The sequence below is a fragment of the Triturus cristatus genome, chromosome 6 (assembly GCF_964204655.1).
Source record: "Triturus cristatus chromosome 6, aTriCri1.1, whole genome shotgun sequence".
NCBI lineage: Eukaryota > Metazoa > Chordata > Amphibia > Caudata > Salamandridae > Triturus > Triturus cristatus.
In genome coordinates, this window is record NC_140589.1 from 320,922,200 (window position 1) to 320,946,286 (window position 24,087).

Sequence of the window (24,087 nt, forward strand, 5' to 3'; positions counted from 1 at the left end):
GGTGTGAACACCTCCGCCCAGGAAAGGCTTTTATTTCTGGGCTCGGGGAGCGTAGGCTCCCACCCTAGGGGTCCAGAAACATGTCTCGTGGTGGCAGGCTGGTGTGTACCAGTCAGGGAACCCACCATAGGCTGGTCGTTTTCCAGGGGGCATCTCTGAGATGCCCTCTGTATGCATTTTTCATTAAATCCCACACTGGGATCAGCGTGGGTTTAATGGGCTGAGAAGTTTGATACCAAACTTCTCAGTTCTCAGTGTAGCCATTATGGTGCTGTGGAGTTCGTAATGACAAGCTCCCAGCACCATATACTCTTAATGGCAGCACTGCACTTACAATGCCTAAGAATTGGCTTAGACACTGTAGGGGTACAGGGCTCATGCACCTGTACCTTCACCGCTGGCATAGGGCACCCAGCTAGAGAGGTGACTGATCTATGCCAGGGCAGTGGGTTGTAGGCATGGCACACATGGATGTGTGCCATGTCGACTCTTTAATTTGTTCTGCACCAAAACATGCAGCCTGCAAAGGCAGTATGTGTGTAAAGGTACAGGGCCTCTAAGGGTGGCACAATACGTGCTGCAGCCCTTAGAGTTCTTCCCTAGTCACAGTGCCCTGGGTACCTATGGTACCATTTACCAGGGGCTGACCTGTGGCCAGAGATGCCAATTGGGTTAGTTTTGGGGAAAGAACACTGGCCCTGGGAACCTGATTGGCAGGGACCCAGGGCTCACCAAGAAAAAGTGCATCAGTAGTCTGGCAAAAAGTGGGGGGTTACTGCAACAGAAACCCACTTTCCTACACTGAATCCCTACAAAGAAGGTATTTCTGTCATCAAGGCAATTTGATGGTCTGATTCACAAAGCAATTTCTGCATGTTTGTTTAACTTACTCACGCAAATGGTCTTTGTACAAGGCTAAAACCATATTTGTGGCACACAAATTGTGATTTCAGCTGAAAAATAGTTCATTCATTGAAACCTTCTGGTGTGAGCAAATCTTATCTCGGAGTGGGAGCGCGCATTCTGGGCCGGGAATGACGTGTAAAGATTATCCAAATGTAGGAAGCTGGCTTTTTATACAGTATACCAAAACGAGGTACACTATGTAGAAAGTCAAGAAGACCCTTCTTGGGTAACAGGGCTTAAATTAATAATCCCAAATGCTTTTTTATGTGGTTGTATGGACGAACAGATTAGGCTTATCAGAAAGTAGTGTTAAGCATTTCTATAACACACGCAGTTAATAAAAGAGGCACACACTCAAGAAGAAATTTGAGACCACTGTTAGAAAAATAACAGGTATTTTTATATTTATTTTAACATCAAGAACTTCGCAATTGGGCAAGTACTTTTCAGTTGATCAATTTTTGCAGGTAAGTAAAAATGTCACACAAATGCGTTTTTACACAGTAATGCTTTCCTATTAAGAAAGAAACATACACTGCATACAGATATTGACAATTGAATCACAGGGTCCATTTTAAGACTTAAGGTGGTAGTGGACCAAGATACAAAGTACTACCAGCACTTTGAGTTTACCTGCCCTAGAGTGTCTAGGTGCAGAGGTGCAGGACGGGTTGGTAGTCTTGCTCGCTACACCGTAGGAAAAGGGGGGGGGCACCTAGAAACAGGCTGAAGAGGGGGACTTGAGGACAAGTACAGGAGCTCCCAACAAGGGGCTCGGTTAGTGAGGGTCCTGGGAATGGAGGGGCATAGTCGGTCATCTTGGACCAGAGCCCGAGAGCTCGGTGCAGAGGGTTTTGGTTGGCGCCATTGTGTCAAAGGCACCCACGTTTCTCGGTCAGACCTGCAAAGGGGGACAAAACAGGACAGCTGGGCCACTCTTGGTGCTTGCCTCTGTGGTGCTGATGTCCCTCATTGGCAGGTCTGTCTTTTCAGTGTTGGAGACTGGATTGGACTTAAACAAGCTTTGGTTGATGCAAGATGTCTGGTACCCCGGGTATTGGTGCAAGGCGGCTCCAGTTAGTCCTGGCATCTTCACACTTTGTGGGGAGAAGGATTTGACCTCCTGGAGCATGGTGACTTACTCCTGGGTGGCTGCTGTGTCGGTGGACCCAGTGGTCAGCAGGACAGTGAACCGGATGTTGCGGTCGGTGCCTGCAGGTTGCAGGGAAGTGGCTCTTCCACTGCAGGGGAGTTGCTGATGGCTTACCAAAGTGCAGGAGGCCCACCAAGGCTTTTGGAGGATACACATCTGCAGGACGCGTCGGATTGTCACTATTGTCGGGACAGGAGCAGGCAGTCAGGCAGGGTTTGGGGCCAAAGTCCACCAGTAGTCTGCAGTTCTCACTTCTTCAGCTCTTCTTGGTCCTTCTTCTTCTTGTGTCAGGGGAATCTGATCTGAGTTCCTGGTATCAAGGACCGCCTAAATACTCAATTAAGGGGCATTAAGGGAAATGAAGGGTTGGAGCCAATAGGCTACTGACTCTGTGGTCACTACACCCCCTATATGACCACTTCCTGTGGGGAGTGGGAATAACCCTGTCCCAGAATTCCAATTTCCACCAAAATCAAAATGGTGGAACCCTTCTTTCATGAAGCACATCAGGCAGGCCACCTTAGGGGTGAGACTGCACTGGTAGTGCATCACGCCTCCTTGCCTAGCTAAGTTCCCGCCTGACTTGGTGCCAAATGGGCGTCAGGGCAGGGGTTGACATATTCCAGGTCTGGGGAAGCCAATGTTGCATATCAGAGGTGGCAGGGCTTTGAAGTGCCTGGCTTTGGTGTGCAGAGTTACTAGCCATCCAGCTGGAGTATGTGTGAACAACTTCCTCTCGAGCAGGCATTGTTTCTGGCCTCAGAGAGCACGGGCTCTCACCTGCAGTCGTCAGAAACATGTCTCTGGTGGGAGGCTGGACAATTCCAGTCAGTCAAAACACTAAGAGGCTGGTAGGTTTTCAGGGGGCACCTCTAAGATGACCTATGGGTGCATGCATTAATAAATCCACTACTGGCATCAGTACAGATTTATTAAGACTAGGTGTTTGATACCAAACACCATAGGTTTCAGTGAATCCATCCTGTAACGGGGAAACGCGCAATGACCAGTGCCCAGTTCATATACATAAGATGACTTCCCTGTTCACTGTTATTATCTAGCAATTGAACTTGACAGCACAGCGCCATATCTGCTCATGCAGATATGTCCTCACATGTAATATATAGCACTCTGCCTTAGGGCTCTATGACCTGCTGTAGGAGTGATATACATATATTGCATGCAATGTCTGTGGGTATGGCACACAGGGTGTGTGCCATGGCGTGTTTTCACATTTGTCTGCACCATTTCACGCAGACTGCAATGGCAGTCTGAATGAGATTGGTGGTGGGTTTCTTAGGGTGGCACAATAGATGCTGCAACCCTTACGGACCCCCTGTTTACCCATGCCCTAGGTACCAGGGGTACCATTTACTAGGGACTTCCATGGGAGCTTAGGCTCTTGCCAATTGGGGAACAATTCAACAGTTACCTTGTTTTAGGGAAAGAACACTGGCACTGGGGACCTGCTTAGCTGGAACTCAGTGCACTTCAGTCAAAATTGCATCAAACATCACGCAAAAAGTGTGGGTGACCATGTAAAAAAGGGTCACTTTCCTACAACCAACAATAAAGAGAACCCTGTTTCATTCGTAGACCTTTCTATGCCCTATCACCAAGCTGGATTAGTTGGAGATTTACTCCTGGCAGGCAGAATTTAATTTATTTATAGGGTGGTAAAGAGAAATGTTAAGGGGGTGGGGCAATAGATTTCTAAATGGACAACAATATTGTGTGGATAAATAAAAACTTTAACAACAATTTGCACACATGTTGCATTTACTCAAGCATATGTGTACACATACAAATATGCTTTAGCCCAAATCGTTTTGAAACTTATGACTATTGCAGCTTCCCAAGAACAGAAACAGGGGAACCCTTCTCACTAAGGAAACAGGGCAGGTAAGGTGCTTTCAGAGACAATAAATCCTGTGAATTGATATTATCTGTTATCAATGATTGAATGTATCACATTAGATTTTATAGTATAGAACGGAGGAATCAGTATATACAATATCAAGAAATTAACCAAAATTAAATCAACAATTGTGCGTAGTGTTCCAGTGAAAACTGGAACCGCAAATAACAGTGCTAAATTGTGACAGTATTTTTTACAGGGTTTCCATAATTCTTTAAAAGTCGACCATTACTTATGGACAAAATGTGCAGCAGCTATATACAATGATATGCGCTTGTTAATGGTTCGATTTTGCTTTGCGTCGACGACGTTTCGACCCTCTGTGCGGTGTAGTGTCTCATCAGGACCTAGGGTTGTAGGGACATCTATGAAAAAAGAGTAGTATCAGCATAGCAAAAATGTGACTGGAAGGGAAGAACTTCTAAAAACCAAAGAAAAACCGTCAGTAGACAGACTCATCTGTGTTACCACATTTGGTAAACACCCGAGTAAAGTCCGTAACCTTATAACTACAAATTGGGATGTCATAAAAAGTATTTCCCAAGCATTGAGATACCCATGTTTACTTACAAACGTAGCAAAAATATAAAAGACCACTTGGTTGCATCATCTACTGAGACAAACACGAGCAGATCCAATACACTACATTCCACATGGGGTCTACCAGAAATCAAAGTGCACCACAAATGCGGGAACTGTGTTTCATGTCCTTCCACATCCAACACCAAAACATTTGAACATGCAAATGTCAAGCATACATTGGAATTATTTTCCAACTGTAATACACGTAATGTTGTATATTGCATATGGTGCCCATGTGGTCTCCCATATATCGGACAAACCCAGCAACCAGTGAAAGCTAGGATTGGACAACACAGGAGTCGGATACGTATATCAGTAGACAATGCCCCTCTGGTTTCCCATTTTGATGAGAAAATCACACCGCAGATGACATCAAATGGCAAGTAATTGATATTGCCACCATCCCTGAGAGGGGTGGAGACATCGCTCAAATCCTACAACGACTTGAATGTCGCTGGATAGAGAGAATCAACTCCATAGAGGAGGGCCTCAACTCTGTTGAAGAATTACGAGGTTTCGTGACTACACTGACACATTAATATATACCTAAGTACACCTGGACATCCACATACAGGCAACCTCCTACCTGTCCTTTGGATAGTTCTGACACTTGTAAATATGTAAACATATGACCAAGTGTGCCTAAGTAGACCTCGTGGTCAAACTATAGCTAAGTTGTTACCATTGCTGGACACCTGTGGGTTGTGTCACAGATACTGCTTGTTCGCATCATCTAATTATTTGCAAATGCCATACCATGTGCCAATACTTGGGCTTATACACACCAATGTTTCCTGGAAGTAACAAGCATTACTATTCCTTGTTATTTACAGCTATACATCTGCACAGGAGAATCAATATGCTTTATCGCCGTTTTCCAAATTACACACACGGTGACAGTTGATTGTCTCTCTGGCTGAGTAACATTGCTAAGTTCCAAAATAGACATGATATAAGGTGGAATATGAACAAATGACCAGTCATGTTCAATAGACCCTGTGGATAATGGATGGTAAAACTGCATCGTACCGTTACTATTGATGTACCATGTGGGCCATGCTATAATACTGTGTATACACCCTCTATAGTACTACATTGTCTTAATATGTGGCCAAAACGTTGCCCTCACACACCATTATTCCCAGGTATGTGAGTTCTGTGACAAACGTACTATTTTCTTTATAGTTAATATACGGCATCCGATCTGAGGATTTATATGTCTCACTGTTTTTTCCACCAAACAAACCCGATCGCATTTTTACTACCATTTGCACCCGTGTCACTACTACACAATTGGGCACCTAAATATACATAAATATTACTGCGTTCAGTCTTTAATATTCTATATAAAATCAAATAACTGCTTTGCTGGAATTGATTATATTACACACCCTGGACCCGCAAGCCCGTCTTGTGCCACACTCTTCTCTTTCTTCTAATCTGATTAATTCTCTCTTTTCTCATCTAAATCTCAGGTCTTTCTTCTATTTTTTACTCTTGGTTACTGAAAACCGGATGGTACCACCTCGCGGCAATCGACAATGATGCCTGTGGTCCAGGCGCGGTGCGTCCATTGGGGCGTGGGGGCGTAGCCCCCACGCCCGCCCACGCACCCGCCCGCACCCGCAGCTCCCTCGGTGTCTCTGAACTTAGTTTACTTAAGTTCAGAGACGCCGAGGGTGGGGAGAACTCAACTGACAATGCATGTCAGTCAGCATGACGTCGGACCGTGGGCGGTCCGGCGTCATGTTGACTGACAAGTATTGTCAGACCAGGCAGCACTGCAGCACAAGTGCGCATGAGTGGGCATGGTGAGCTAGTTTTTAGCCCGTGCCCAGTCATGCGCACTTGTGTTTTCACGGATTTGCGCATGCCCATTAGGAGCCCCTCGGTCTCCTAATGGGCAGGCCGCGGGCGAGGAGTAGGCTGTGCCCTAAGCCAATCCTGACACTGCAGCAGCGCCAGGATTGGCTGAGGGGTTGCCACTGCAGTGCTGACGTGACGACGTGCTGTTCAACTTCCATCCAGTTTGAAGAGGGCAGAGGCGGTCAGGTAAGAGGGGCTGTAGGCGCCAACGGACGGACCCGAGGCGGCGCGGACGTGCTGAGGACCTCAGGTAGGATTTTAAAAAAATGTATTTTAACACTCCCCACCCCGCGCGAAACCCCCCGTGACATCCCCCCCGCGACATCCCCCCCGCGACTTCCCCCACCACGCGCGACTTCCCCCCCCTGCGAGCCGCGACTGTCTAATTTACAAGATGTACCTGAAGAACATGTCAACTTGTTGCATTTTACTCCGGTTGTAGTATAATCTTGGGGCACGTATTTTGACTTACTACTTTAGTCCGCTAGCTGTGCTAACGCCAACGTGCACAGGGTATCAGCTGGTTGCACTTTTGCTTCAGGCGCCCCATCGTGACAGGCTTTTGTGGCACAGTGTATAGCCAGTGATTCTTTTATGGGCCTTCCTTTAACCAATATTTCTCAGAGTTAGAACTATATTTTCACACACCACAGCTCTGAAGCAGAACGAGACACACTTTGCTCGCTATTTCCAAGCTGTACAATTTGAAAATAAAGCACTAGCTCCGAGAAATATCGGGTTACATGAATTCACTCTGCGCAGCATAGGCACTCGGCTCGGCACCACGCCAGCTCAGCCCATCAAGATACCACCATCTCTGTTGCCAATCCGCAGCGCCACTTCAACAAAAGATTTCTGCTTGTGTTGTGGATGAACTCTGATTTATTACATAGGTCTAGTTCCTAATTTTCAACACTGGCTTGAGTCTGCAACATAGAGGCGATTTTTGTCTAACTTAAAGACGAGCACAACTACACTTGTTATACCTCACAAATGGCTAATACTTGCCTTCCAAAACATTTGTATAGCTTTAGGGGCCTGGGACAATATGAATTGTAACACTTGGAGGAATGTGAGATATAGGTGAAGTATAAAAATAGCAGCGTAAAAACAAAAAAATATATAGCAGGAAACTTACAGACTTCCAGGACGCGAAGAGAAGGGAGGCGCGGAGCTGTTTCTGGAGATAAGGCAGATTGTTTAAAGTGCTAGCGCATTCATTAGTGGCTTCAAGGGCCGTGACATTCATCTCAGGTCAGGGCGGTGAGGTAAAAGTGGCTTTGACATTCTGGAAGATTCAGACGCCAGTACTTATAAACAGTTTGGTGGGCAATACTCTAAATTCTCATTTTAACATTTCATGTCTGTTTTCTTTGCTTTATTGATCATTTATGAATAAATTAGATAGCTCTAAATTGTTTTTCAATTGATTTATTAATGTATTTGCTGCTTCAAGTTTATATTCCAAAATGGAAAAGAGACCAACTTTTGTTGAATGTCCCGGTATTTGTTAATAACAGTGTGGTGAAAATACTAAGCAGGTGGAACCCCAATTGAGAATAGATTAGGTGAGCACCAGAGCTGTCAAGCTTATACATTTCATGTTGTGTCTTTGCATACTGGTACTCGTAGCTGTGATGATTAATTATACATTTCGGACTACAAGTCCCAGAATGCAAATTACAAAAAAAAAAATGCTTAGCTATTCAAAAATGATCTCAGGAAACCTGAGAATGTTGTTTTTAACTCTGCTATGGTTTTATTGCTAGAGTAGACCCAAACATTCTTTTTTTTTTTTTAAATATTTTTATTGAGCAGAATAGAGCAGAATAGTAAGAAAGACAATTTTTTAAAGCGATTTTACAATTTCTTTCTGTTACATGTAGACATTTGGAACAACACATCCTAACAAACCAATCTAAAAACAGGCAAACAGAAAGTGTAGAGCAGCTAAAGTGCAATATGCAGTGCAATGGACCCTCGACAGTTCAAAAATCAATTGTGCCAAAATACCTAAAATAGCCAAATAAATGATCTGAAGAAGTATAAAACTACTAAAGTGCAATGTACAAGACTGTGAGGCTTTCTACAAGATTTCAATTTTATATTAATAACAGTTTATCTACTAGCCTGCAGTCCATAATATGAAAATTATCTACTTTTCCTCGCCCGACAATATCAACGTATTAAATCTTTACATCCAATCAGAAGTAAATTGTGCAAAAATACAAATTTTCTTAAAGTGCAATATGCGTAAGTGCCGTGTGCTAAAGTGCAACAGTTTATCTGATGGCCTGTGCTCCACAATAAGAGAAACTTTTACTTTATCCTCTTGTTTTGATCTGTTTCATCAAATCTACAATAAATTGTACAAAAATGCAAATTATCCTAAAGTGCAACATGCTAAGGTATTTAGAGCTAAAGTGCTGTGCCACTACCATACTAAAAAAAAATATATTTTTTTTTATATGGCCTGATAATTATCTAAGAATTTCCAAACCCGGCAAAAAATTTTTACTGCCCCAATCCGCTTGGCATATGCTTCTTCAAATCTCCTAGTCCTCCACATTTTAATTAACCATTCCGAGTAGGTAGGAATCTGTTCTGTTCGCCACTTTTGTAAAATCAATGACCGTGCTATTGCAGTGCCAATAGCCACGAACGTTGCTTCTGCTTTATTTAGGTCAGCTCCTACTCTAGTGATCCCAAACAGCGCTACCTCTGTTTCAGGATTGATATTTTTATCCATTGCATTGCTTATAGTTGAAAAAAATGTATTCCAAAAAATCTGAAGTTTTGGGCATGTAAAACAGATATGTAGCCAGTCTCCCTCACCCAAGGCCTGGCACCGAAAGCAATTATTAGCAACCCCGGCATGACGCTTATTTAATACTGCCGGAGTATAGTATGCCATCCATCTTGAAAGAAAGGCCATCCTTTTGAAATTGGCCGCTCTCAATGCTTTATTACCCATTAATGCAATCTGCTGCCACTCTAGCTGGGAAAATTTGCAATTAGTTTCTTGAATGATTTTTCCCAAAAAAATTTCAACTAAAGGAGCTGACCTCTGTTTTAAAAGTAGAGAGTACCAATTACCTACGCCTTTCAATCGCATCTTATAGAGTGCGTTTACAAGTCCTCCTACTACCTGGTCTGGGCAGATATCATATTTTTTAATCAGGTGCGAGATCTGTAAATATTCCAAGAATCCAGGTTTCTCCATATTCCCACATCTGGCTATAACCTGTTCCCAGGACATAAAGGTTTGAACTATAAAAAAGCTACCTAACTCGAAAAAACCATTGTCCTTCCATTTTGTTAACAGGCGAGAATGCATCTGCAACCCCAGAGTTCTAATTTCTTCGAGATTTAAAAAAATGTAGCCGGAAGAGTTAGTTTGTTTAAAGAAGCATAAAAGGCGCCTGGAGAAGTCTCGTATTGTCTTATAGCGGGATTTCTTAGGTAGTTTGGTTGTTTTAAGAAAGGCTGATAATTGTGTTCCAGACTCACAAAGCATTTTTTCATAGTAATAAATTTCAGTCAAATCTTTACAGTCAAGAAGACGGGCAGATATGTCCAGAAGGGCAGCCTCGTAATAGATTTGGATATTAGGTAGAGCCAATCCCCCCTGGTCTATTTCTAATTGTAGTGTGGAAAGTTTAACTCTGGAGATCTTGTTGTTCCAAATAAATTCTCTAAACATTGAATCGATTTCTTTAAAAAATTTCACATTTATCTTAAGAGGAATATTGATAAATAAGAAATTTAATAAGGGTAGAATAGACATCTTTAAAAGCACGACCCGGCCTATCAAAGTCAAAGGTAGTATAGACCACTTGTCCAATAAACTTTTGATCTTACATTTCATTGTCAAGTAATTCAAGCTAAAAAGTAGATCAACTTGGCTAGAGACATAAATGCCCAGATACCTTATTGGGTCTGTTTTCATCGCCTGGGGTTTTAAATTCGGGGGTAGAAAATTATAGTCATTATTTAATATTAACATTTCTGCTTTATTTTGATTTATTTTGTATCCCCCAATTTGTTCAAATCTTCTAAACTCCGCTAATACCTCGCTCCAGTTCATTTCATCCGGATATAAGTACAAGATTATGTCGTCTGCAAATAATTTCATTTTTGGCATCCCATCAATGGGAGCTCTAATTAAAAGATTATTCCTTATTCTACAAGCCAATGGCTCTATAAAAAATGTAAACAAAATAGGTGAAAGGGGGCAGCCCTGCCTTGTCCCTCGTTTTATTTCTACTTCCCCAATTGATTCACCATTTATAATTAGTTTGGCATGAGCTCCTTGATATATATTGTTTAACATTTTAATAGTTTGGCTAGGAAACCCAAACTTGGATAAACCGATAAAAAGAGCTTCCCAATTCACTAGATCGAAAGCTTTTTCGGCATCGACCATTGTGATAAAAATAGGTAGTTTATTTACAGAGGCAAAGTCTAAAGTCTGAATTAAAAACCGGGTATTTGTTGACATATGTCTACCTGAGATAAACCCAGTCTGATCTGGATGAATTAAAACTTGGGCTATGGGTGTAAAGCGCTGGGCCCAGATTTTCATTAATATTTTAAAGTCTGCATTCAAAAGGCTGATTGGTCTATACGAATTCACATCTTTTTCATTCTTCCCCTTTTTGACAAAACTGATCAAAACAGACTCCGTGAAAGTTGTGGGAACATTACCCCCGTGTTTGATAAAAGTAAATATTTTTTCAAGAAAGGGAGTCAATATCTTCTTAAAAGTTTTATATAGCTCGATCGGGAGCCCGTCCGCTCCACAGGCTTTTGCCCCTGGAATTAGTCCTATGGCTTTTTCTATTTCATCTTTGGATATGTCCATTTGAAGCTGGTTTGCCATTTCTCTTGTAAGACTAGGTATCTCGACTTGCTCATAAAATTGATCAATCTGTTCTACTCCAACGTGATATTCAGTTGCGTATAATTTAGTGTAGTGTTCCAAGAATGTTTGCGCAATCTCTCCTTTTTCAGATAACAGGCCATTATTTCTGGGGTCCATGATTTCGATGATCATTGCAGACTCTTGATTAGTTTTAGTAGCGCCAGCAAGCATTTTACCAATCAACTGGTTTTCTTCATACACTCGTTGCTGGTAAGCTCTGGAGCTAGCTATCTCTTCTATAATAAAAAATTCTTTCAGTTCATATTTAGCTTTACTCAGATGTCTTTTATCCTCCTCTAACGTTGCAGTGTGATTATTTACTGCCTTTGTTGCCTTTTCGACATTCTGTTGGAGATTATTAATTTTTTCCCTCCTCTGTTTCGTTTGGGCGGCCGAGTCGGCTATTATTTGGCCCTTAGAGCAGCCTTAAACCCCCCCATACAGAAAATATGTCTGCCGTGTTCTCGTTTCTGTCAAAAAATTCCTTTATCCATTCCTCCGTGTTATTCACCCACTGACTATCCTGTAAGAGGAGTCGATCCATCTGCCACTTGGATCTTGATCTCACCTTTTCGTTAATTTTGATCTCTACTTTTATTAGGGAATGATCCGAGAAAGGGTTTGTCATAATTTGTGTGCTCTTATACCCCAAAGATTTAGTTATTAAAAAAAAATCAATTCTAGATGCTGTATTGTATTTATTGGAATAGCAAGTGAATTCCATCTTAAAGGGATTAGCCTCACGCCAAGGGTCTATTAAAACATGTTCTGCTATTAAGCCTTCTAGCGCTTTCTTGGTTTGGGGTTTCAGCTCTTTTTTTTCCCTATTTGAGGTATCTTTTTTTAAGTTTTGGATAAAGTTGAAATCCCCACCCCAAATAATTTTCCCCGGTCTCCCCCGTAGTATTTCCCCTATTTTAATTACAGCTACGTTGTCATCCGTTACAGGGGCATAATAATTCACAAAATTAAATGAAATGCCCTTTAATCTGGCTTCAACCCAGATCCATCTACCCAGAGGATCTCTTACTATTTGGCCAAATTCCCAAGGAAGATTTTTACAAAAATATATAGCAACACCTCTACAAGCCAATCCGGCCGAAGCGAAAAAGACATGAGAAAACCAACAAGGAAGAAATAGATTTGGAGAATTTGATTTTAAGTGTGTTTCTTGTAAAAACAGAACTTGAGGAGTCAGGGTGATGAGCCATCTAATCAGGCCTCTGTATTTCTGCTTATTTAAAATCCCGTTAACATTTAGAGAGTAGATACTACACGAGTTTGTCATTTCCTATATAATTCCATCTTCCTTCCACTGACTACTTCCCACCAGTTACCTGAAAAAACATAACCTACCCATCGTCTACCTGTTTTAACCTTCCACTGCTTAGCTAATTTGACCTTTTCAGCTTCTGCTCATTATTATTTTGTTTTTATACCCCCCCCTACTGACCCAAGATCCTCCCAATCCCCACTCCCTACCACTTACCCTCCCCTTGTATTGTGGAAACCCCCCTAGCTGCCACGCAGCCCACATTGCAACCCTCCCAAAAACCTTAGGGGCGTCTTGGAGTTACGCCCAGGATGAACCTGCGCTTATCCCCAGATTCCGCCCATTCAAAAAAAAAAATCTTTTTTTTTTTTGCCGTATATTAAATTGTATCCCCCACCCTCCTGTGTCCTGTGAGTGTTATTCAACCCTATATACTTAGCCACTTACTTGAACCCACAATCGAGTTAAGTCCCTAGGCATATCCATCAAATCACAGGGTGTAAAAGATAGCAAGAAAAAAACAATTCTTGACTGTAACAAGGATCATTTACTCCCTTCAGGTAATATCACATACTAAAATGCCTTTAAACAAATAGTATTTACACTGGGAATTTGGTGTGTTTTCGTCTCCGATTTATACACTTTGTAAATAATAGATTATAATGTGTGCAAAAATTGGTTTTGCTCCTATTTGGATGCATTTTGTACATTTAGCGAGGAAATGAAAGTGTCTGGACTAAAACTGGAGTTTGTGTAGTTTGCGTTTTACTCCTAGTGTTAAAATTGCATAAACACACAAACACTCTCTTTATGTGTTTTCCAAAGAGATCCTTTTTGTTTGAAATATATAAGGCCGCATGCCACTGTCAAAACATTTGTAGTTGTAAGACACATTTGAATGCTAAGAAGTGTTGCCCCGGAGGCGTTGGTGGTCCTTTCAGAGGGCATGGATTACAGGGCGTGTAGTGCGAGGTGGTAGCAATAACTGCGGGGCACATATTAGAGTAAGAATTTGGAGACTGGGGTGAGGCACGGAATGGCTGAAATTAAAAAGTACGGTGTTTTTGGATGGACACCGGCTGACCTGGACTAGTGGGTTTCAGACGTAGGGGATTTTGCGCTCCACCACACATTTTACGCCTCACCACTTTCAAATGTCACCAGCCGCCCCTGGTAATCATGCATCCTTGTCGTTCGCAGGGCACTGAAATAAAGTACAATCTCTTCTATCTGATGATACAGGAGCTTCAAGGCCCGTTTGATATTCAGGTAATGATCACCGCTTGATAACCCCTTCAAAGTAAATTAGGGTATTTTTAATTTGGGCAGACACAAGCTAATACATTCCTTGTTTCTTAGCGAGTTCCCCCGTCACACTATTAGCCATCCCACGCTATAGTGTATTATTCTTCAACAGTAACGTTGTCCTATCCTTGACGAGCAGCCCCTTCTTTCCTCTCACGATTGGGGTAAGCGCTCCTACATGCCTTTTGAGTGAATTTTAAGATAGGATTGTAGGTTTCTAATCTAACCCTCTCCTTTCCTTCTACCACAATTAGCACCCAGCTGGGTCCCATTATGAGTACCTTTTTTCTATTCTTTCACTCACGGTTGGCACACACTCCTCACGCGGCTGCGCATAACTACCAGGTATTTACACTACGATCTTTCTCCTTTCAGTCGCATTTGTGCCGCTAATTGGGCCCTATGCTGATACTACTCTTTTTTTTGTAGATGTCCCTACAACCCTAGATCCTGAAGAGACCCTCCACCACACAGAGGGTCGAAACGTCGTCGACACAAAGCAAGAGCGAACCATTAACAAGCGCATATCATTGTATATAGCTGCTGCACATTTTGTACATACGTAATGGCCAACTTTTAAAGAATTATGGAAACCCTGTAAAAAATACTGTCACAATTTAGCACTTTTATTTGAGGTTCCTGTTTTCACTGGGGCACTACTACGCACAATTGTTGATTTAATTTTGGTTCATTACTTGATAATGTATATACTGCTCCCTCCGTTCTATACTATAAAATCTAATGTGATACATTCAATAATTGGTATTGGTGGTTCTTTGCCTTCTGACAACACATTAACCCTTTACATTGCTATTACGCAAAATATTAATATCAAAACAGATAATATCAGTTCACATGAACCATTGTCTCTGAAAGCACTATTGCAGCTTCCCAGGCATAACCATGTCCTTTGTGAATTTGGTAAAAACTTTACATTTACTCCAATTGTAGGAGGAACCCTGAAGAAGTACACTTCTTACTTCTTTATGAATCAGACTCTGTGTGCAAGACCATAAGATGAATTAAACTTCAAAGTACTCAAAATACATTTTGAACAGGGGCACCACAGGAACTGTGTGCAGATGCCAAAATCAACACGTTAAGATGAACAATTGAACTTTTAATCCTTAGTTGGAGTGTTCTCTTTGAAACACACCCAGGCACTACTTTAATTTACATTCACGGAGTATTTCAGATTTCTAAATCTTTCTATACCAGACACATAGAAAATATACGACCTGCTAGCTCTCCTCACCTACAGACTTAAGCCTAGACTAACAAGTGGAACCTGATTAGGTGACCCTTTCATTCTTTCTGTCTTGTCAAGTGAACAGGATCTTTCTGCTCTGCTTTCTATCTGCTTCAATTGGTTGAAAATTCCTCCATTTAAATCAGATGACGCATCCTGAGTAGCTGTATACCTCCATATAAAAATCAATTAGGAAATTGAATTGGGATCTAAGTAACCTTTAGATGAACAATAGCCTGCTTATTTCCCAAAACATGACCTCCTGCCTCATAGTATACTGTTTTTAAGGACAGGAAGTCGCTTCCTCGTAGACATCAATGTGGATATATATTCATGTTCATGGGGACATCTGATTCCAAGTCTTGCATTGCCTAACTCATATGCATCTGAATGTGGAGCACAATCTATACAAAAAGACAATACTACTTACTTGATACTTGGGGTTAAAGCCCATGTACTGATAGCACTGCTCGCAATGATGGTATGTGTTGTAGGCGGAATACTTCAATAGCCTCATCCGGGTAGTGTGACGTCTCATATACATGTCCTCCTGCCTTCTGTTCATGAAGAGATCTGTGAACATACTGGCATGTTACTGTACAACCCGGAAAATATGCAGAGCTAGTAAATTTGTATTCTCCCTCTATTTACATTGGAGTTCTTATGTAGCACCCATACCAATAATACGATTGTGCACATTATGCAACCATAATTTAAATCATACCTCTGTGATCTATCACAATTCATAGTTTGAAAGATAAAGAGTGTACACAAATTGAATGCTTTGTAGTACATGACAAGATAGATGAAACTTTCTGTGTAATGCCTGTTGCAATGTATGTGCAGCAACATAATTTTGTGACAGAGAGAGTGCTATTGGAACGCTATGCTCATCTGGCTTCCCCTTCATGTCTCAATTCTGAATTTAGGGCATCTGTCAATTTTATATATTTTCAGAGTAAAAAGATATGAGCGTCATAACACAAGTGACCACATACATACATGCCTCACTTGACAGTGGGTAAGTAGGGTGTCATGACTGCATCCATTCCTGTGGGAATCTTGAGACTCACCCTCAAATATCAAAGGCCAAGGACCTCTTTTTGTAAACCCTCACCGATCATTGGGAAAATCTGCCCTTCTGTGATGGTGCACAGGCAAAAAAATGTTAAGCATCCCCACATACAGTGTGCTACTGTGCAAACATATAATTGATGCAGGGGCCGTTTGCCTGTGCTTGCCACATATTCCACACTATCAGATTATTTCTTAATTTTGCCACAGCATTACTTCTACCATCTGAAAAAGTTGAAATAATCTCTGATAGTCATCAAAAGAATTTAACTACCTTAAAAAATAAGAGACTGTAACAGGGAGGCTTCTTAACACAGTATATAATTCTTCAACTTTCCTTTCCCTAAACGTGTTTCTTTTACAGACTGAGTACATCTGAGAGTGCTTTCGTAATGTTTTCAGTTTTGGACAGTTTCTGTGGTCCTATTTATACAGTGAACCTGCAGCCTTGTACTAGCTGATTGGTTACCACTTGGAGCCTTGTTACAAGTTCTACTGCAATCTGGATGGGGCAGTAATTGGTGTTACTGGCTCTGGGGTTTGTCACGTAAGCACTTTAGCTGTTAATAGCAGCCAAAATGTCCAGGTAACATTCTGAGAGAAATAGGAAATTACCACAGAATTCGGTATTCCATATTTCAAAGATAATTCCCCATTTCTCAGGGTTCCAAGTTATCAAAAGAGTAATTTCACACTAAACTTTTAATATTTTAGGTAAAGGATACTCTTTGTGGCGACATTATTGCCAGGCTGTTTTTGGTCCACTTTGAATGAGGTCCTCAGACGGTTCTTTTGCTATGGTTTTCCACCACACGTCAGATGTTTCCTTCTTTCTCCTGTGTTCACTGTATTTTCTGAGTGTCTGAGTTTCTGAGTGCAAACTAATGATATTCATAACAGTGAGCCACAGCAAATCACGGATATATAGATTGTGAAATTGACTCTATTATGTCATTGATAAAGTAGCTGCATTGTCAGGTTCACTATTTCACATTCATACAATAATGGTGCCACAATGCATCTTCTGTATTAATTACAGGTAAGTAAAACGTCGATAATGCTAATGCTATTTACCATATTTACCAGTTTCTTTAGACACAGTGCCTTTCATCATCACTCCTCTAAAATGTTAATTATTTGTAATGTGTTTGTTTTAATTATTTGTATTAATTGTTTGTAGTGTGTTTTTTATTTTCAATTCCTTTGACTTTTTCCTTCCCATCTATCATTGGCTAGTTTTCCCCGCCTGTCTTCTCTTTCTGTTACATTATTTAAGCATGTGAAATCTGTCCAAGTTTGCATTCATTGTCCTCAATTTTTTTTACTCTGGTGTCTAATTTCGCGATGAACTATATATGTCTTTTACACGTTCTATAGTATCATTTTGTTGCTTGCCAACGAAATCTTTACATTATGCATTAAGAACTGACAGGCTTGTTTACAGCAGCAAAAGTGATAAATTGACAACAACCACTATCAACTCATTTTTTATACAAACCGCCTCAGTTAAGGTGTTCTGATGGTTTATTTCATGTGCCCATTTGGATAGAACATCCCAAATAAATATTTGTAGATTTCAAGAGCAGTAAAATGCTTAGGATATGTTTTGTCATTTACCAGTAGTACAGGGCGGTAAGAAAAAGTGCTTTAGAGTGCAAAGAAAGGTGAGGAAAATATTAAATCCTTTGAACAACTACTATAGCAGGTGTTAACTTTTGAAACTGGGGCAGTTGGCTTCTAATGGTCTCATACATTGAAAAAGGTAATTCTCACAATATCCATGACTAGATGTTGCACAAATAACAGGTGCAGATTAAAGGTAACATTGGCGTTTCCAATGAGTATGTGAAAGATATCTTAGAGAGTATGTCAAATTTAGCTGGTTTGAAGTGGATGCCTTGTGAGAATAAAACGGAAAATAAGCATACCAGAGTGGCACATCTTCATTCCTAATAGACTACATGAATATTTTGGTGGATGGCTTATTCTGTCCCTTTCAGCATATGCTTTCTATATACTTATCTGTATGAATTCATTCTGATCAATTACTTGATGTTTTGCTTTTTATTCTCTTTGTACACTGTACTTCAGCTTTATGTATCATAACATTTGCATGTAAAATCAATAAAATTGCTTAAAAGGAAAATAAATTTCTAACCATCAGTCTTGGTATTTAGTTGACTTGAGCAGATTAAACTTGCATCCTTGTACTTCGGGTCATGGATAGTGTAGTCAAATGGCATCTTCTTCATGATCTCCCATTCAGGCCACACATCCCCAGGCTGGTGATAACATGCATCGGATTCATCTCTGAGGTCTACAATGTTAGTAAAATTCCATACAATGTGTAGATAACATTTAGTGTACGCATTAAAATTGTCCCAACCTTTGCTGTAAATGAAGGGCAGTGAACTGCCTACAACTCAGTCTGCACAGACCCTTTTTCTATATCCCCACAGATAGTGCACATTCTGTCAGAGCCATAATACTGAACAAATAGCATATATAACAAGGGATGAAATATGCCTTATGTGGTATTCATAATGGAACTTATCAACATTAATTTTGCTCTAATATGTGCTGCTTAGCTACCTAACATCTCACAGACATTCATGATAAAATGAATTATGGAGTTACTAATGCTCTGGAGTAACATATCAGATGAGGAGGATTGTTTCAGTCTATGTCATGCACTTCTGTTTTTCAATACTTTTTTCTGGTATAGTAATATTAAGAAAAGACAAAAAATTTCACTGCCAATGTTGATATGTAATTACAAAAAGAAGACAAAATCAAATACACAACTGTATTTTGACTGTGTTCATGTTCTCTCCATAGTACACAAGTCCTCGACGGGGGGAATAGGATCCACTTTGCAAATCACACTTTTTTTCTCTACAGAGAAAGGATTATGGGGCATATTATCAAGACAGGCGATAATGGGCTTGATAATATGCTCTATGGAATTCCAATTGAAGTCCATGTTAGATGTGAAGGACATCTAATCTGAGCTTCAATTGGAATTCCATAGAGCATATTACCAAGCCCATTATCGCCGTTTTAGTGGCAGTTTTCTGCCGCCAAAGCGGCGATAATTTTATCGCCTATCTTGATAATATGCCCCTATGTTACTTAACTTGTAGGCATCTGTTCTTGGCATGTATGCTGTAAATTCACACACATGCTTTGCATACTCCTGCCATCTAGTATTAGGTCTGGATGTGTGCAAGTTGTTTTTCTTAAATAAAGTCTTTTGAGTCACGAGGTAAAGTGACTCCTCCTGTTGGTAATAGTGCACATGGGCATCGACTCCATTCTTAGACTTTTTCCCGCAGGTGGGTGAGAATGGAGTGTAAGTAAGTAACAGTAAAGAGATGTTAATGCATATGAAAAGGTAAAATTAACTGCAATTGCCACAGGTGTCTGGGGAGGAGGGTGAGTGCATGTAAATCTACAGCACTACATTTCAAGAACAGATGCTTACAGGGTAAGTAACATAATCCGTTCGAAGCATGTGTGGCTGTAGATACATATGCTTTGCATAGACTGTAACGCAGTGCCCTCCAAAAGCGGTGGCTAACCTGTGGGTGTTGCAGTTGTTGGAAAAATGCACGTAGCACTGCCTGGCCCACATTAGTGTGCTAGAAAATCTACACAATAATGTTTAGTGAAAGTATGTGGTGTAGCCCATGTAGCTGCCTTACATATGCAAGCTATTGGTATATTGCCCAGGAAATCCATGGAAGTCTATATTTTATGAGTAGAGTGCGCTCTAGGGGGTGTAGGTAAAGTCCATTTAGCTATGACGTATTATGTCAGAATGCATTTAATTATCCATCTAGAAATGCCTGATTTAGACATGGGCTTTCCTTTGTGAGGGTGCAAAAAAGAAACAACGAGTTGTTTAGTTGTAAGGAAATCTTTGGTTCTGTCAATGTAATACATTAGAGCTCTTTTAACATCTAGTGTATGAAGAGCCCTTTCCACAACTGAGTCTGATTTAGGAAATAAAACAGGTAACTCAACTGATTGGTTAAGGTGGATCAGGGATACCTCCTTTGGAAGGAATCTTGGGTTGGGTGTGTCGGACAACCCTATCCTGTGTAGTAGGAAGAAAGGTTCTTATATGGTTAGTGTCTGGAGCTCACTGACATGCCTATGTGAAGTAATGGAAATCAAAAAGGCGACCTTCCCAGATAGAAATTATAGGGAACAATTATGTAATGGTACAAATTATGGACCCCTAAGTCTGATGAGAACAGTACTGAGATTAGGTTTGGGTGCAGGATTGAGTAGTGTCGTGAACCAGGGTTGATGTGCCCAAGTGGGAGCTACTAGAATGAGGATGAAAGACGTTTGCCTGAGCTTCAAAACTAGAAACGGAAAAAGAGGGAAAGGTTGAAAAGCAAAGGCAAATATCCCTGACCAGTTCATCCATAGAGCATTGCCCTTGGGTAGCGGGTGTGGGAACCTAGTGGTGAAGTTTGGGCATTTTGCGTTGCATGCGGCTGCGGACAGGTCTATCTGTGGAAACCCCCCACTTATGGTAGTATGGGAGGAGGACTAGGGGTGGAGTTCCCACGGTAGGACTTGTTGTCGCATCCTGCTGAGGAGGTCTGCAAAGTTGTTGTATGTTCCCGGGAGATGTTCTACTAACAGCTGTATGTTGTGATGTATTGCCCAACGCCAAATGGTCTGAGATAGACGTGATAACCCCCTGTTTCTGTACATAGTACATGGGTGTCATATTGTCCATCCGGACTAAGACAACCTTGCTTATCAGGAGAGGTAGGAACGCTTTCAATGCTAGGTGAAAAGCTTGAAGCTCGAGGTAGTTGATGTGGAGACCCTGGTGTCTGGTGTTCCAGAGACCATGAACAGTGAAATCCTATGGGTGAGCACCCCATCCTGTGAGAGATCCATCCGCTGTCAGAATGATTTGTGGAACAGGGTCGAGGAAAGGCCGACTTTTTAACAGATTTTGTGTGGTCCACCACTGCAGAGAGCAATTAGTGCATATGTCTATCAACACTAGATCCTCTAACTGCACCTGTGACTGAGACCACTGGCATGCTACACATTCCTGCTGCAGATGCATGTGTAATCGTGCATGTGGCACAATGGCGATGCATGAGGCGATCATACACATAACTGTTCTTTCAGTTGGTGATTGGCTTCAAAGTGTGGTAGCAGTGTTTGGAAATTTTGAATCCTTGCTGCATTGGGATAGGCTAATTCTATGTGTGTGTGAGAATACAGCCCAAATATGGCTGAACCTGTAAAGGTTAAAGATGGGATCTTTGCACATTGATTGTAAACGCTAGTTAACGGAGCAGGTCTATGGGGTCCATGAGTGTGTTGGTGGCACAGAAGAAATGTACTGGCCTTGATAAATCAGTTGTCCAGGTATGGGAAGATGTGGATGTTTTATCTGCGTATATGTGCTGCTACCACTGCTAAGCATTCAGTGAACACCCAGGGTGCAGTAGTCACCCACCAAAAGGGAGGTCTTTGAACTGATAATGTTTGCCAGCTATGAAATACCTGAGGGTACTTGCGGTGTGCTTTGAGATGTGAAAGTAGGCGTCCTTAAAGTCTAGGGTTGACATAAAGTCGCTTTGCTGGAGAAATGGGATCAAATCCCGGAGGGTGACCATATGGAAATGCTCTGACAGGATGTAATGCTGTAATTAACCTTTTTGGGGGGGATGAGAAAGTGCAGGGAGTATACCCCTATCCCCTGATCTTGAACAGGGACAGGTTCTACAGCTCCTTTGAGTTAGAGAGCTTGAACTTCCTGTTTGAGTAGTGTTTGATGTTCAAGAGAGAGTTTGTGAGTGCGAGGTGGAATCTTTGGAGGTGTGTTGATTAGCTCCAGACAATAACCATGTTAGTTAATGTCCAACACCCACTAATCCAATGGGTTGGATCACCAGCTGGAGAGAAACAGTTGTAATCGACCCCAACAGGTATTAAATGATCAGGGGGGAGGAAAAACTAGTCACTGCTTCGTGGTGGGTGGGGCAACATATGAGTAAGCACCTCTGCCACGACCTTGAAGTTGTTACCCCTGAAACAGCTTGGTGAAGGGGAGTGGAGACTTAGCACACAATATGATGAAGAAGAGGCATCGGAGGATGCCGATTTTGAGCCTGCCCTATATGAGGAGCAGCAAAAAAAGCTATGGGGAGTGGGTTTTTGGACTGCACCCATGGACTTAGCAACCTCAGGGTCCTTCTGCATCTTTTCTAATGCTTGGTCAACTTCTGGACCAAAAGGTGTTCCTTGTCAAAGGGGATATTCAGAAGTGTTTGCTGGACTTCTGGCTTGAAGCCAGATATATACAGCTAAGCATGTCTGCGTAACAACACACTAGTATTTGTACCTCTGGCAGCTGTGTACACGGAGTCTAAGGTGCACCTATTGAAGTAATTGGAATTGAGTTTGCCCTGCACTACGAGTTCCTGTCCTCTTTTCCTATGATCGTCTGGGAGGTACTGGAGAAGTTCCTCCATTTCCTCCCAGTGGGCATGATCATGCCAGGCTAATAGGGCTTGTGTATTTGCAATTCGCCAGTGATTGGCAGACTGCACCCCTACTCGTTTCCCCGAAGCATCAATTAGCTTAGACTCCTTATCAGGAAGTGGAGCATCAGCTCTGATTTGTAAATTAGCCCTCTTATGGGCATTGGACACAACTAAGGAATCAGAGGGGAGTTGCCCTCAGATGTAGATAGAGTCTGAGGGTGTGGCTTTCTAGCTGTTGTCGAACGTGTGAGTGATAATGCTTGCTCGCACAGGGCCTTTAAAGATGTCATCGGTGTGACGCATTATGCCTTTCAACATAGGAAGGTATTGGGTAGCCCTCTGTGTACTGGATAGGGTTTCAAAGAGGAAATCCTTCTCTACGTGCTCGTTATAGAGCAGGACCTGGTGTTACACTGCAGCCCTGCTGATGAGTTCCTGATATAAGGTGGTATCATCAGGAGTCAATGGTTTGTTAGGGTATATATATGGATCTGGTCCCCCTGGGGTTCAATGTTATAATCTGGCCAGAGATTTGGGGGATGTGGTGCATCATAAGAATCATCTGCCCATCCATGCTCACCCGTGAAGGAATGTGGGGACCCCTGCAGAGTGATATCTGGGGATCACCCTGAAAATGACGTGGAGAGGGTGAAGGTGGGGGAATGAAGGATGGAGAGGAAGGTGGTGGTGAAGCAGGTGGAGAAGGGTGCAAGGAGTACTAGCCTTGTCTGTCTTCCTCCTTTTAACAGGCACAGGCAAGTTTATTGCTTTTTTAAAGGAGAGTTGACGTTTTGATGGAGGTGGTGCCGACACCACAGTCTTGGTTTGGATGTGGCCAGTTTGAGGGTATATACGTAACTGAACTGTTTCTGGCGTGTCCTTCATTTTATAGAAGTGAGAAAGTGCCATCTTTCTTGCATGGTATGCCTCCACTTTTTACTGAACTGCTGAATGTACTTTGACTGAGTGCGCCCTGGGCTCCTGCCAATCAGGTGCCTAGGGCCTATGTTCCTTACCTAAAAACTGTGCTGAAACCTGAAACCCAAATTGGCAAACCCTGGCCACATGTCAGCCCCTGGTAAATAGTACACTAGGTACCCAGGGCCTTGTGACCAGGGAAGGCCCCTAAGGGCTGCAGCACTTATTGTGCCACCCTCAGAGGCCCTGTACCCTGACACAAACACACTGCCCTTGCAGGCTGAGTGTCTGGGTATAGAACAAAACAGTGAGTCGACATGGCACACATCCCTGTGTGCCATGCCCACCACCTACACTGCCCAGGCATACATCAGCCACCCCTCTAGCTGGGT

At 41.9% G+C, this 24,087-nt stretch overlaps 1 protein-coding gene across 3 annotated transcripts in view; it reads right to left on the reverse strand.

Moving 5' to 3' along the window:
• The window catches only part of GREB1 (growth regulating estrogen receptor binding 1), a 637,715-nt gene that overhangs the window by 85,653 nt on the left and 527,975 nt on the right, over positions 1–24,087 (reverse strand). For all 3 annotated transcript variants that reach the window (XM_085610685.1, XM_085610682.1, XM_085610683.1), the window contains 2 exons: positions 18,409–18,567; positions 15,607–15,749 (listed from right to left, as the gene is read on the reverse strand). In XM_085610685.1, the coding sequence (XP_085466811.1) occupies positions 15,607–15,749; positions 18,409–18,567 (302 nt within the window). The remainder of the gene's footprint in view (positions 1–15,606; positions 15,750–18,408; positions 18,568–24,087) is intronic.